The sequence below is a fragment of the Palaemon carinicauda genome, unplaced genomic scaffold (genome assembly GCF_036898095.1).
Source record: "Palaemon carinicauda isolate YSFRI2023 unplaced genomic scaffold, ASM3689809v2 scaffold5, whole genome shotgun sequence".
Taxonomy (NCBI): Eukaryota; Metazoa; Arthropoda; class Malacostraca; order Decapoda; family Palaemonidae; genus Palaemon; species Palaemon carinicauda.
The window spans coordinates 22,382-38,390 of NW_027171761.1; the positions used below are offsets into that span (position 1 = coordinate 22,382).

A 16,009-nucleotide genomic window follows, 5' to 3' on the forward strand; every position below is an offset into this window, starting at 1 on the left:
TTTTCCTTGTTTCTTTTCCTCGCTGGGCTATTTTCCTTGTTGGAGCCCCATGGGCTTATAGCATCCTGCTTTTCCAACTAGGGTTGTAGTTCTTTACACTCCTTCTCTTCCTCCTCCACTCCTTGTCCCCTCTTGCTCCTCCCCTTCTGTTCCTTATCTTTCTCTTTTCACTCCCTTTTCTCCTCCCCCTCCTGTTTCTTGTATTTCTCTCCCTGATTCCCTCCCTATTTCCTCTCCCTATTTCCTCTCCCTACTCCTTCACCTACTCGCCCTCTTCCCTGTCTTTCTCTCCCTACTCCTCCTCCTACTCCCCTACTCTTCCTTTTCTTTCTCTCCTTGCTCCACTTCTCATCCCTCCTTCCTCTTCCCTTTCTTTCTCTCCCTACTCCTCCTCCTACTCCCCACTCTTCTCTTTCTTTCTCTCCCTATTCCTCATTCTCCTGCTCCCCCCTCTTCCTTGTCTTTTTCTTTCCACTCCACTTCTGCTCCCGCCTTTCTCTTCCATATCTTTTTCCCCCAGCTCCTCCTTTTTCTATTCCCTCTCTTCCTTGCCTTCCTCTCCCAACTAATCCTTCTCCTACTCCCCCTCTTCCTTTCCTTTCTCCCTCTACCCCCCTTATCCTCCCCCTCCTCTTTCTTATCTTTATCTCCCCACAACTCCTACTCCTCTCTTCCTCCTCCCCTCTCCTCTTCCCTGTCTTTCTCTCCTTACACCTCCTTCTCCCACGCTTCTCTCTTCCCAGTCTTTCTTTCCCTACTCCACCTCTCCCTCCTTCCTCTTCCCTGTCTTTCCCTCCTTGCTCCTCCTCCTCCTACTCACTCTCTTCCCTGTCTTCCTCTCCCTACTAATCCTTCTCCTACTTCCCCCTCTTCCTTGTCTTTCTCCCCCTGCTCCCCTTATCATCCCCCCCCCATCTTCCCTGTCTTTCTCTCCGTACTCCTCCTTTCCTTTTCCTACTCCTCCACTCTTCCGTGGGTTTCTCTTCCTAGACCACTTCTCCTCCCTCCTCCCTTTTCTGTCTTTCTCTCCCTGCTCCTCCTTCTCCTACCCCCTCTCTTCCTTGTCTTTCTCTCCCTACTACTTCTCCTACTCCCTCCTCTTCTTTGTCTTTCTCCCCTACTCCCCTTCTCCCCCCCTCTCCTCTTCCCTGTCTTTCTCTCCCTACTCCTTCTCCTACTACCCGCTCTTCCCTATCTTTCTCTCCCTACTCCTTCTACTACCCGCTCTTCCCTATCTTTCTCTCCCTACTCCTTCTCCTACTACCCGCTCTTCCCTATCTTTCTCTCCCTACTCCTTCTCCTACTACCCACTCTTCCATATCTTTCTCTCCCTACTCCTTCTCTTACTACCTGCTCTTCCCTATCTTTCTCTCCCTACTCCTTCTCCTACTACCTGCTCTTCCCTATCTTTCTCTCCCTACTCCTTCTCCTACTACCCACTCTTCCCTATCTTTCTCTCCCTACTCCTTCTCCTACTACCTGCTCTTCCCTATCTTTCTCTCCCTACTCCTTCTCCTACTACCCACTCTTCCCTATCTTTCTCTCCCTACTCCTTCTACTACCCGCTCTTCCCTATCTTTCTCTCCCTACTCCTTCTACTACCCGCTCTTCCCTATCTTTCTCTCCCTACTCCTTCTCCTACTACCCACTCTTCCCTATCTTTCTCTCCCTACTCCTTCTCCTACTACCTGCTCTTCCCTATCTTTCTCTCCCTACTCCTTCTCCTACTACCCACTCTTCCCTATCTTTCTCTCCCTACTCCTTCTACTACCCGCTCTTCCCTATCTTTCTCTCCCTACTCCTTCTCCTACTACCCGCTCTTCCCTATCTTTCTCTCCCTACTCCTTCTCCTACTACCCACTCTTCCATATCTTTCTCTCCCTACTCCTTCTCTTACTACCTGCTCTTCCCTATCTTTCTCTCCCTACTCCTTCTCCTACTACCTGCTCTTCCCTATCTTTCTCTCCCTACTCCTTCTCCTACTACCCACTCTTCCCTATCTTTCTCTCCCTACTCCTTCTCCTACTACCTGCTCTTCCCTATCTTTCTCTCCCTACTCCTTCTCCTACTACCCGCTCTTCCCTATCTTTCTCTCCCTACTCCTTCTCCTACTACCTGCTCTTCCCTATCTTTCTCTCCCTACTCCTTCTCCTACTACCCACTCTTCCCTATCTTTCTCTCCCTACTCCTTCTCTTACTACCTGCTCTTCCCTATCTTTCTCTCCCTACTCCTTCTCCTACTACCCACTCTTCCCTATCTTTCTCTCCCTACTCCTTCTCCTACTACCCACTCTTCCCTATCTTTCTCTCCCTACTCCTTCTCTTACTACCTGCTCTTCCCTATCTTTCTCTCCCTACTCCTTCTCCTACTACCCACTCTTCCATATCTTTCTCTCCCTACTTCCCCAATTCATGGTCTTTCTCTCCCTACTCCCTATCTTTCTCCCCCTACTCCTTCTCCTACTACCCGCTCTTCCCTATCTTTCTCTCCCTACTCCTTCTACTACCCGCTCTTCCCTATCTTTCTCTCCCTACTCCTTCTCCTACTACCCGCTCTTCCCTATCTTTCTCTCCCTACTCCTCCTACTACCCACTCTTCCCTATCTTTCTCTCCCTACTCCTTCTCCTACTACCCACTCTTCCCTATCTTTCTCTCCCTACTCCTTCTCTTACTACCCACTCTTCCCTATCTTTCTCTCCCTACTCCTTCTCCTACTACCCACTCTTCCCTATCTTTCTCTCCCTACTTCCCACAATTCATGGTCTTTCTCTCCCTACTCCACTTCTCTTCCCTCCATCCTATTCTCTGTCTTTCTCCTCCTACTCCCCTCAAACATCCCCTCCTCTTCCCTGTCTTTCTCTCCCTACTCCTTCTCCTACTACCCGCTCTTCCCTATCTTTCTCTCCCTACTCCTTCTCTTACTACCCACTCTTCCCTATCTTTCTCTCCCTACTCCTTCTCCTACTACCCACTCTTCCCTATCTTTCTCTCCCTACTTCCCACAATTCATGGTCTTTCTCTCCCTACTCCACTTCTCTTCCCTCCATCCTATTCTCTGTCTTTCTCCTCCTACTCCCCTCAAACATCCCCTCCTCTTCCCTGTCTTTCTCTCCCTACTCCTTCTCCTACTACCCGCTCTTCCCTATCTTTCTCTCCCTACTCCTTCTCCTACTACCCGCTCTTCCCTATCTTTCTCTCCCTACTCCTTCTCCTACTACCCACTCTTCCCTATCTTTCTCTCCCTACTCCTTCTCTTACTACCTGCTCTTCCCTATCTTTCTCTCCCTACTCCTTCTCCTACTACCCGCTCTTCCCTATCTTTCTCTCCCTACTCCTTCTCCTACTACCTGCTCTTCCCTATCTTTCTCTCCCTACTCCTTCTCCTACTACCCACTCTTCCCTATCTTTCTCTCCCTACTCCTTCTCTTACTACCTGCTCTTCCCTATCTTTCTCTCCCTACTCCTTCTCCTACTACCCACTCTTCCCTATCTTTCTCTCCCTACTCCTTCTCTTACTACCTGCTCTTCCCTATCTTTCTCTCCCTACTCCTTCTCCTACTACCCGCTCTTCCCTATCTTTCTCTCCCTACTCCTTCTCCTACTACCCGCTCTTCCCTATCTTTCTCTCCCTACTCCTTCTCCTACTACCCACTCTTCCCTATCTTTCTCTCCCTACTCCTTCTCCTACTACCTGCTCTTCCCTATCTTTCTCTCCCTACTCCTTCTCCTACTACCCGCTCTTCCCTATCTTTCTCTCCCTACTCCTTCTCCTACTACCCACTCTTCCCTATCTTTCTCTCCCTACTCCTTCTCTTACTACCCACTCTTCCCTATCTTTCTCTCCCTACTCCTTCTCCTACTACCCACTCTTCCCTATCTTTCTCTCCCTACTTCCCACAATTCATGGTCTTTCTCTCCCTACTCCACTTCTCTTCCCTCCATCCTATTCTCTGTCTTTCTCCTCCTACTCCCCTCAAACATCCCCTCCTCTTCCCTGTCTTTCTCTCCCTACTCCTTCTCCTACTACCCGCTCTTCCCTATCTTTCTCTCCCTACTCCTCCTACTACCCGCTCTTCCCTATCTTTCTCTCCCTACTCCTCCTACTACCCACTCTTCCCTATCTTTCTCTCCCTACTCCTTCTCCTACTACCCGCTCTTCCCTATCTTTCTCTCCCTACTCCTTCTCCTACTACCCGCTCTTCCCTATCTTTCTCTCCCTACTCCTTCTCCTACTACCCACTCTTCCCTATCTTTCTCTCCCTACTCCTTCTCCTACTACCCACTCTTCCCTATCTTTCTCTCCCTACTTCCCACAATTCATGGTCTTTCTCTCCCTACTCCACTTCTCTTCCCTCCATCCTATTCTCTGTCTTTCTCCTCCTACTCCCCTCAAACATCCCCTCCTCTTCCCTGTCTTTCTCTCCCTACTCCTTCTCCTACTACCCGCTCTTCCCTATCTTTCTCTCCCTACTCCTTCTCCTACTACCCGCTCTTCCCTATCTTTCTCTCCCTACTCCTTCTCCTACTACCCACTCTTCCCTATCTTTCTCTCCCTACTCCTTCTCCTACTACCCGCTCTTCCCTATCTTTCTCTCCCTACTCCTTCTCCTACTACCCGCTCTTCCCTATCTTTCTCTCCCTAATCCTTCTCCTACTACCCACTCTTCCCTATCTTTCTCTCCCTACTCCTTCTCCTACTACCCACTCTTCCCTATCTTTCTCTCCCTACTTCCCACAATTCATGGTCTTTCTCTCCCTACTCCACTTCTCTTCCCTCCATCCTATTCTCTGTCTTTCTCCTCCTACTCCCCTCAAACATCCCCTCCTCTTCCCTGTCTTTCTCTCCCTACTCCTTCTCCTACTACCCGCTCTTCCCTATCTTTCTCTCCCTACTCCTTCTCCTACTACCCGCTCTTCCCTATCTTTCTCTCCCTACTCCTTCTCCTACTACCCACTCTTCCCTATCTTTCTCTCCCTACTCCTTCTCCTACTACCTGCTCTTCCCTATCTTTCTCTCCCTACTCCTTCTCCTACTACCCGCTCTTCCCTATCTTTCTCTCCCTACTCCTTCTCCTACTACCCACTCTTCCCTATCTTTCTCTCCCTACTTCCCACAATTCATGGTCTTTCTCTCCCTACTCCACTTCTCTTCCCTCCATCCTATTCTCTGTCTTTCTCCTCCTACTCCCCTCAAACATCCCCTCCTCTTCCCTGTCTTTCTCTCCCTACTCCTTCTCCTACTACCCGCTCTTCCCTATCTTTCTCTCCCTACTCCTTCTCCTACTACCCACTCTTCCCTATCTTTCTCTCCCTACTCCTTCTCCTACTACCCACTCTTCCCTATCTTTCTCTCCCTACTTCCCACAATTCATGGTCTTTCTCTCCCTACTCCACTTCTCTTCCCTCCATCCTATTCTCTGTCTTTCTCCTCCTACTCCCCTCAAACATCCCCTCCTCTTCCCTGTCTTTCTCTCCCTACTCCTTCTCCTACTACCCGCTCTTCCCTATCTTTCTCTCCCTACTCCTTCTCCTACTACCCGCTCTTCCCTATCTTTCTCTCCCTACTCCTTCTCCTACTACCCACTCTTCCCTATCTTTCTCTCCCTACTCCTTCTCCTACTACCCACTCTTCCCTATCTTTCTCTCCCTACTTCCCACAATTCATGGTCTTTCTCTCCCTACTCCACTTCTCTTCCCTCCATCCTATTCTCTGTCTTTCTCCTCCTACTGCCCTCAAACATCCCCTCCTCTTCCCTGTCTTTCTCTCCCTACTCCTTCTCCTACTACCCGCTCTTCCCTATCTTTCTCTCCCTACTCCTTCTCCTACTACCCGCTCTTCCCTATCTTTCTCTCCCTACTCCTTCTCCTACTACCCACTCTTCCCTATCTTTCTCTCCCTACTCCTTCTCCTACTACCCACTCTTCCCTATCTTTCTCTCCCTACTCCTTCTCCTACTACCCACTCTTCCCTATCTTTCTCTCCCTACTCCTTCTCCTACTACCCGCTCTTCCCTATCTTTCTCTCCCTACTCCTTCTCCTACTACCCGCTCTTCCCTATCTTTCTCTCCCTACTCCTTCTCCTACTACCCACTCTTCCCTATCTTTCTCTCCCTACTTCCCACAATTCATGGTCTTTCTCTCCCTACTCCACTTCTCTTCCCTCCATCCTATTCTCTGTCTTTCTCCTCCTACTCCCCTCAAACATCCCCTCCTCTTCCCTGTCTTTCTCTCCCTACTCCTTCTCCTACTACCCGCTCTTCCCTATCTTTCTCTCCCTACTCCTTCTCCTACTACCCACTCTTCCCTATCTTTCTCTCCCTACTCCTTCTCCTACTACCCACTCTTCCCTATCTTTCTCTCCCTACTTCCCACAATTCATGGTCTTTCTCTCCCTACTCCACTTCTCTTCCCTCCATCCTATTTTCTGTCTTTCTCCTCCTACTCCCCTCAAACATCCCCTCCTCTTCCCTGTTTTTCTCTCCCTACTCCTCCTTCTACTCTCACTCTTCCCTGTCTTTTCCTATTCCCCTTCCCCCCCCCCCCCTCTCCTCTTCTCTGCCTTTCTCTTCCTACTCCTCCTACTACCCGTTCTTCCCTGTCTTTCTCTCCTTGCTCCTCCTCCTCCTACTCCCTCATTTCACTTTATTTCTTTCCCTACTAATCCTTCCCCTACTTCCCCCTCTTCCTTGTCTTTCTACCCCTACTCCTGTTATCCTCCCCCTCCTCTTCCCTGTCTTTCTCTCCCTACTCCTTCTCCTACTCCCCACTCTTCCCTGTCTTTCTCCCAACTCCTCACTCTCTTACTTCATCTGTTCCTTGTCTTTCTCTCCCTACTCCTCCTTTCCTTACTCCATCTCCTCCCTGTTTTTCTCTCCCTACTCTGCTTCTCCTCCATCCTTCCTCTTCCCTGCTCCCTTGCTCCCCCTACTCCCCCTATACCCCCTCCTCTTCCCTGTCTTTCTCTCCCTACTCCCCTTCACCTTCCCCTCCTCTTTCCTGTCTTTCATTCCCTATTCCTCCTCCTCCTACTCCCTGCTCTACTCTGTCTTTCTCTCCCCATGCCTCTCTCTACTGCTCACCCTTCTTCTGTCTTTCTCTCCCTACTCTACTTCATCGCCCTCCTTCCTCCTCCATGTCTTTCTCTCCTTACTCATTTTTCGCCTACTCCCTCTCTTCCCATCTTCCTTTCCCTATGAATCCTTTCATTCCTCCATTTTCTTTCTCTTTTTCCCCCCACTCCCCTTATCCCCCCTCCTCTTCCCTGTCTTTCTCTCTCTACTCCACTTCTCCTCCCTCCTTCCTCTCCCTGCTCATCCTTCTCCTTCACCCTCTCTTCCCTGTCTCTCTCTCCCTACTTCTCTTTCTACTACTACTCCTCTTCCTTGTCTTTCTCTCCCTGATCTTCCTTTTCCTTCTTCCTCTTTTCTGTCTTTCTCTCCCTGCTCATCATTCTCCTTCCCCCTCTCTTCCCTGTCTCTCTCTCTACTTCTCTTTCTCCTACTTACCCTCTTCCTTGTCTTTCTCTCCTTACTCCCCCTTCTCCTACTCCCCCCTCTTCTCTGTCTGTCTCTCCCTGATCCTCCTTCTCCCTTTTCCTCTTCCTTGTCTTTCTCCCCCTACTTCCCTTATACTCCCCCCTCCTCTTCCTTGTCTTTTTCTCCCTACTCCTCCTCCTCCTCCCCCTTTATGTGTCTTTCTCTCCCTCCTTCTCTTCTTCCCTGTCTTGCTCTTTCTACTCTTCCTTCTCTTCTGCCCTGTCCTGCTCTTTCTACTCCTCTGTCTTTCTACTCCTTCTCTTCTTCCCTGTCTTGCTCTTTCTACTCTTCCTTCTCTTCTTCCCTGTCTTACTCTTTCTACTCCTTCTCTTCTTCCCTGTCTTGCTCTTTCTACTCTTCCTTCTCTTCTTCCCTGTCTTACTCTTTCTACTACTCTGTCTTTCTACTCCTTCTCTTCTTCCCTGTCTTGCTCTTTCTACTCTTCCTTCTCTTCTTCCCTGTCTTACTCTTTCTACTCCTCTGTCTTTCTACTCCTTCTCTTCTTCCCTGTCTTGCTCTTTCTACTCTTCCTTCTCTTCTTCCCTGTCTTACTCTTTCTACTCCTCTGTCTTTCTACTCCTTCTCTTCTTCCCTGTCTTGCTCTTTCTACTCTTCCTTCTCTTCTTCCCTGTCTTACTCTTTCTACTCCTCTTCTCTGCCTTTCTCTTTCTACTCCTCCGTCTCTTCTTCCCTATCTTTTTCTTTCTACTCCTCCGTCTCTTCTTCCCTGTCTTGCTCTTTCTACTCTTTCTTCTCTTCTTCCCTGTCTTACTCTTTCTACTCCCCCTTCTCTTCTTCCCTTTCTCTTTCTACTCCTCCGTCTCTTCTTCCCTATCTTTCTACTCCTCTTCTTCCCTGTCTTGCTCTTTCAACTCTTCCTTCTCTTCTTCCCTGCGTTACTCTTTCTACTCCTCCTTCTCTTCTTCCCTTTCTCTTTCTACTCCTCCTCGTCTTCCCTGTCTTGCTCTTTCTACTCTTCCTACTCTTTTTCCCTGTCTTGCTCTTTCTACTCTTCTTTCTCTTCTTCCCTGTCTTCCTCTTTCTACTCCTCCTCTTCTTCCGTCTTTCTCTTTCTACTCCTCCTTCTCTTTTTCCCTGTCTTCCTCTTTCTACTCCTCTTCTTCCCTGTCTTTCTCTTTCTACTCCTCCTCTTCTTCCATTTCTTTCTCTTTCTACTCCTCCTTCTCTTCTTCCCCGTCTTCCTCTTTCTACTCCTCCTCTTCTTCCCTGTCTTTCTCTTTCTACTCCTCCTTCTCTTCTTCCCTGTCTTCCTCTTTCTACTCCTCCTCTTCTTCCCTCTCTTCCTCTTTCTACTCCTCCTCCTCTTCCCTCTTTTTCTCTTTCTACTCCTCCTCTCCTTCCCTGTCTTTCTCTTTCTACTCCTCCTTCTCTTCTTCCCTGTCTTTCTCTTTCTACTCTTCTTCCCTGTCTTTCTCTTTCTACTCCTCTTCTTCCCTGTCTTTCTCTTTCTACTCCTTCTCTTCTTCCCTGTCTTCCTCTTTCTACTCCTTCTCGTCTTCCCTTTTTCTTTCTATTCCTCTTCTTCCCTCTCTTTCTCTCTCTACTCCTTCTCTTCTTCCCTCTCTTTCTCTTTCTACTCCTTCTCTTCTTCCCTTTCTCTTTCTACTCCTCCGTCTCTTCTTCCCTATCTTACTACTCCTTCTGTTCTTCCTTGTCTTGCTCTTTCTACTCTTCCTTCTCTTCTTCCCTGCCTTACTCTTTCTACTCCTTCTCTTCTTCCCTTTCTCTTTCTACTCCTCCTTTTCTTCCCTTTCTCTTTCTACTCCTCCGTCTATTCTTCCTTATCTTTCTACTCCTTCTCTTCTTCCCTGTCTTGCTCTTTCTACTCTTCCTTCTCTTCTTCCCTTTCTCTTTCTACTCCTCCTCCTCTTCTTCCCTGTCGTTCTCTTTCTATTCTTCTTTCTCTTCTTCCCTGTCTTGCTCTTTCTACTCTTCCTACTCTTCTTCCCTGTCTTGCTCTTCCTACTCTTCCTACTCTTCTTCCCTGTCTTTCTCTTTCTACTACTCCTTCTCTCCTTCCCTGTCTTGCTCTTTCTACTTTTCTCTACTTCCCTGTCTTACACTTTCTACTCTTTCTTCTCTTCTTCCCTTTCTCTTTCTACTCCTCCTCATCTTCTTCCCGGTTATTCTCTTTCTACTCCTCCTTCTTTTCTTCCCCGTCTTGCTCTTTCTACTCCTTCTCTTCTCTGCCTTTCTCTTTCTACTCCTCCTCTTCTTCCCTGTCTTACTCTTTCAGCTCCTCCTTCTCTTCTTCCCTTTCTCTTTCTACCCCTCCTCCTCTTCATCCCTGTCTTTCTCTTTCTACTCCTTCTCTTCTTCCCTGTCTTGCTCTTTCTACTCTTCCTTCTCTTCTTCCCTGTCTTACTTTTTCTACTTCTCTTCTATGCCTTTCTCTTTCTACTCTTCCTTCTCTTCTTCTCTGTCTTACTTTTTCTAATCCTTCTCTTCTCTGCCTTCCTCTTTCTACTCCTCTTCTTCTTCCCTGTCTTTCTCTTTCTACTCCTTCTCTTCTTCCCTGTCTTCCTCTTTCTACTCCTCCTCTTCTTCCATTTCTTTTTCTTTACTCCTCCTTCTCTTCTTCCCTGTCTTACTCTTTCTGCTCCCCTTCTTCCCTGTCTTTCTCTTCCAACTCCTTCTGCTCTTCTTCCCTGTCTTCCTCTTTCTACTCCTCCTCTTCTTCCCTGTCTTTCTCTTTCTACTCCTCCTTCTCTTCCCTGTCTTTCACTTTCTACTCCTCCTCTTGTTCTCGTTCTTGCTTTTTCTACTCCTCCTTCTCTTCTTCCCTGTCTTTCTCTTTCTACTCCTTCTATTCTTCCCTGTCTTTCTCTTTCTACTCCTCCTCTTCTTCCCTGTCTTTCTCTTTCTACTCTTCCTTCTCTTCTTCCCAGTCTTTTTCTTTCTACTCCTCCTTCTCTTCTTCCCTGTCTTTCTCTTTTTACTCCTCTTCCCTGTGTTTCTCTTTCTACTCCTTCTCTTCTTCCCTGTCTTTCTCTTTCTACTCCTCCTCTTCCTCCCTGTCTTTCTCTTTCTACTCCTCTTCTCTGCCTTTCTCTTTCTACTCCTCTTCTTCCCTGTCTTCCTCTTTCTACTACTCCTCTTTTTCCCTGTCTTTCTCTTTCTACTCCTCTTCTCTGCCTTTCTCTTTCTACTCCTCTTGTTCTTCCCTTTCTTTCTCTTTCTACTCCTCCTTCTCCTCTTCCACTGTTTTCTCTCCCTACTTCCTTTCTCTTTTTAACATGAAATATGTTAACATGCATCCGTGTGTTTATTATATCAATTTAATTTTCAAAACCTCCAAGATACAAGCAATAATTGTTATGATTTTTGATAGTGCATTTATTTACAGTATTTGTCTTACATATAATTTTATAATCAACACATTGCTTCAGATAACCGGTGATTTCTGTTAAGGAGTCTGTTACCGAATGGGATTAATTTACAAAATAAAAAGATAAATAAATAATTTCCCACTATGATATTTTACCCCAATCCCTAGGCAACACTTGGCCTACTTGATAATTATTCACAAAACGTGTTATTAACTTATTGTGGGTGTAACTAAACAGTTAGGCCTAGGCCTATTCTTCATAGTGGCTTTTCTCAATAATCCTAATATTTTTTCCCAATTTTCTCATTTTTCTTTATTTTATACTTATGCTTGTCGGCTATAATTGCATTTTGATCTTATTAATACATTCTCAATCCTTCAAAACATGATTTAGGCTTTTAGAATCTTATATCATTTGTATTGATTTTCATGTATATATATATATATATATATATATATATATATATATATATATATAGTTATATATATATATATATATATATATATATATATATATATATATATATACATACATATATTGCAAGCTAAGCTATAACCATAACCATAATTAGAAAAGAATGATGCTCTAAGCCCAAAGGCTCCAACAGGGAAAATTAGCCCGGTGAGGAAAGGAAGCAAGGAATTAAATAAACTACAAGATAAATAATGAACATTTAAGATAACATATTTCAAAACAACAATAACAAGATTAAAATAGATCTTTCATATATAAACTATATAGAATTTAAAAAAAAAAGTCCAAAAGGAAAAGAAATAAGATAGATTGCGAGCAAAGAACTCTACCCAAGACAGTGGAACAATATATATATATATATATATATATATATATATATATATATATATATATATATATATATATATATATATATATTCGAGTGTGTGCGTGCGTGCGTACGCATGTGGCGACTTCTTTCCTTAATTGTAGAGGAAAAAGATGACGAAAATGTAGCGTGTGGCCGGAGGAAGTCAAGTCAGTCTCTCTTGCATTACTGTGGATGTGGCTGGCGCCTTTTGAAAGGCTATACATTTATTATTATTATTATTATTATTATTGAGTTTGGTCGTGTTGACTCGAATATAGTGACTATTTCTCTTTTTTTGCCAAATAAAATGTACGACGGAGGAAAAAATATACGAAGTTACGATATTATTATCAACGGAAAAGCGAGACCAAAGAAAGACTGATCTAATTTATGAAATGAACTAGGCAAGAACTTTGCTGAGAGGGAAGAAAGTAAAAATATATTTAAAAAAAAAAATCAGTTAGTATTCGAACTGAAAATAGTGGAAAACAACTTAAGGTTGACATTTGAGCAGTCGGCAAATAATCATCTCATGCCTTTTACACCATCAATTTTTATGAAAACCGAATATTTAGAAGAAAAACTGTGAAAATGAAATTGAATAAAAAGTATATCTCATCTATCCTGATAGTCATTTGGTTCATAGATCATTCGAACTCGGCGAACTTTATAAGAGAGAAGAGTGGCAGAGAAGAATATTCTGTTATAGACGGTTCAAATTTCCCCAAAACTCTCCTATCTGGTCGATATGGACTCTCGTGGAACGTTAGAGATAGAAAAAGGTTTCCGGTTGATTGGAGAAAGATTGGAGGTAAGTGACACTGTTAAGTGGTTGAATAATTGTACTTTTTCACAGATGAATTTAAGGAACAAATAGTTGCAGAAATTATTAGAAATTATTATATCAGTGGCGCAAGTACAGGGGTTGCAAGATAGGCAATGGACCAGGTTACATTGTGATTAGGGGCCTATCTAGTCCCATTATAATATCTTAGTTAATTTATTTCGTAATATATTTGTAAATATGTTTAGGTAATAGAAATATAAGTTATAATGATGATGATCATCATCATAGTAGGCCTAGTAGTAGGCCTAGTTTTTTTTTTTTTTTTTTTTGAAGTATCATCATTATCAGTATTACAACTATTATTAGTATTCTTATCATTATCATCATTTTTGTTGTTATTGGCAGTAGTAGGCCTACCGGGATATATTCAGAATAGCTCCCCTCCCCCAAACCCCAGCTCACAAGGATGGTAAGGTTGCAGACACTAATGGCACTAACGAGTCTGAGCGGGACTCGAACCCCTGTCTGGGAAATATCAGGTAGAGACGTTACCAATCATGCCACAACAACCATAACAACGGTAAAAAGGAAAAAAAATGTTAAATTATGTACAAATGAAAAGTGTTCGGAACCAGAACACCACTTAAAGAATGTTTTGTGTTTGTTTGAACCTATCCTGATTATCGTGAACATTCTCCGCATTATTCTCTTGGCCTTATAGTATCAACTGCTACATTTATTTTATTTTCATACTATTTAGGAAATCTATAAACATTTGCAAAATGGCCCATCTTTCTATAGTTCATGCTTGTCTGTCCAATAACAGGGAATTTCCTTGCTTCAGTTTTACCACACCTGAAGCATTCGGATTTTTCCTGTTGTTTTTAAGTAGGCCTATAGGTCTGATTCTGATATTTATGGACATTGAAGTTTAGCAAAATTAACTTGTAATTTCCTTAACAAATTTAATTCTAACTTAGTTCCTATGTTGTTAATTTCTTTTTTGTGTTTATGCAATAAACTTTAATAGTTCTACACATTAGAAATGTTTAAATTTGGCTTCTTTCATAACATCGAGCTTCATTGTACCCTAGGGTTATGTGTTCCTGTGGTTAGCTGTAGCTTCCAGCGGCGGGAGGTTGGTTTCTTCTAGAGAATAGTTTGCTCTTCTGTGTGAGTTTTTGTACTTCTCCGTCGTCAATTTTACATTTGTTATCAATGTAATTGGATTTCTGCTTTGACTTATTCTTGGAATAATATATAAGTGAATTAATGTTGTATTTGACAATCCCAGCATCTTCGCCGAAACTTCTTTATGCGATTTGAATTATTATTATTATTATTATTATTATTATTATTATTATTATTATTATTATTATTAAGCTACAACCCTTGTGGGAAAAGCAGGATGCTATAAGCCCAGGGGCTCCGACAGGGAAAATAGCCCAGTGAGGTAAGGAAAAAAGGAAAAAGGAAATATTTTAAGAGTAACATTGTTAAAAAAAATTCTCCTATATAAACTTTAACAAAACAAGAGGAAGAGAAATTAGATAGAGATTGTGCCCTCAAGCAAAAGAACTCTACCCCCAAGACAGTGGAATACCATGGTACAGAGGCTATGGCATTACCCAACACTTGATTTTGGAGTGTGCTTCTCCTAGAAGAGCTGCTTACCATGGCTAAAGAGTCTTTTCTACCCTTACCAAGAGGAAAGTGCCCCCTGAACGATTACAGTGTAGTAGTTAACCCCTTGGGTGAAGAAGAATTGTTTGGTAATAGCAGTGTTGTCAGGTGAATGAGGACAGAGGAGAATGTGTAAAGAATAGGCCAGACTATTCGGTTTATGTGTAGGCAAAGATAAAATGAACCGTGGCCAGGGAGAAGGATCCAATGTAGTACTGTCTGGCCAGTCAAAAGATGCCATAACTATTGACTGGCCATATTTCCTCCTCTAGGCTTACATTACTGCTACAACTCTCAGAGCTTTGTAGACTAGTTACTGGAGAGGGTACAATGTAAACAAAAGTATTGTATAAAAATATAAAAAAAAAATAACAAATGAGCATCACTCATAAAAGACTGGATCCTACTGTAATATAAAAGTAAGAAGAATCACATCCTACTGTAAGGTCACTAGTAAATGATTAAATCCTTCCCAACATACGATACTACACTTATGATTAACGTTCAAACATGTTCTATTAATGCAATACTGTGCAACATTACTTTCAATATACGTAGCGCATATGGTATCACATTACAAATACATAACATGAACCTAACAGGTGTCTCTCTCTCTCTCTCTCTCTTTCCAACAGTTTCTTTTTGCATGGCTTACAGTGCAATAAGCTATTTTCATGGGACGACTAAAATCAATTCTTTTTAGCGAGGCAGATTTGCACCGACTCGCAGGGGTGCCCTTTTAGCTCTGAAAAGTTTCCCGCTCGCTGATTGGTTGGACAAGATCATTCTAACCAATCAGCGATCAGTGAACTTTTCCGAGCTAAAAGGGCACCATTGCGAGTCGGTGCAAATGCCCCTCATTAAAAAAAATTGAATATAGCTTTTACTAGAACAACATATATATATATATATATATATATATATATATATATATATTCACATATATATTATATATATATATATATATATATATATATATATATATATATATATATATATATGTATGTATATATATATATATATATATGTATATATATATATATATATATATATATATATATATATATATATATATATATATATATAGCCTATGAAAGATGGTCAGAGAGAGAGAGAGAGAGAGAGAGAGAGAGAGAGAGAGAGAGAGAGAGAGAGAGAGAGAGAGCTATATGTTACTTTATGTTACCCATAAGGCTTTGGGGATGGTGTTCATAATAATGATGCTTATGAGACTCAGGGGAAAAGCAGCTCTTCTAGGAGGACACTCCAAAATCAAACCATTGTTCTCTAGTCTTGGCTAGTGCCATAGCCTCTGTACCTTGGCCTTCCACTGTCTTGGGTTAGAGTTCTCTTGCTTGGGGGTTACATTCGGGCATGCTATTCTGTCTTGTTTCTCTTCCTCTTGTTTTTTTTTTTTTTTTAAGTTTTTTATTGTTTTTATAAAAATGATCTGAATTTAATGTTGTTACTGTTCTTGAAATATTTTATTTTCATTGTTTATTCTTCTCGTGTAGTTTATTTATTTCCTTTTCTCACTGGGCTGTTTTCCCCTCTTGGAGCCCTTTGGCTTATAGCATCTTGCTTTTCCAAATAGGGTTATAGCCTAGCTTGTAATAATAATAATAATGATAATAATAATAATAATAATAATAATAATGTTTTATTAAACAAGTTGCATCCCCTTTTTGAGTTTTTTTGTAACTGTCTCACTTAAAGAAAAGGATTGTGAATGTGGTCATAGTGATGATAATGTTCATTATGAACATGTTGCAATGATTGCTGTACTATTTACTTTTAACTATAGTTCAATTTGTCATGTATGATAATAA

General features: G+C 43.0%; 1 protein-coding gene and 1 pseudogene across 1 annotated transcript in view; one reads left to right on the forward strand and one right to left on the reverse strand.

Annotated features, from left to right (window-relative positions):
* Positions 1-7,312: 7,312 nt before the first annotated feature.
* Positions 7,313-10,815, reverse strand: LOC137637027 (trichohyalin-like; annotated as a pseudogene).
* A 1,125-nt stretch (positions 10,816-11,940) lies between these two features.
* The window catches only part of LOC137637025 (protein O-linked-mannose beta-1,2-N-acetylglucosaminyltransferase 1-like), a 34,854-nt gene continuing 30,785 nt past the window's right edge, over positions 11,941-16,009 (forward strand). Inside the window, exon 1 of the mRNA XM_068369336.1 lies at positions 11,941-12,521. Coding sequence (XP_068225437.1) covers positions 12,302-12,521 — 220 coding nt within the window. The 5' untranslated portion in view covers positions 11,941-12,301. The remainder of the gene's footprint in view (positions 12,522-16,009) is intronic.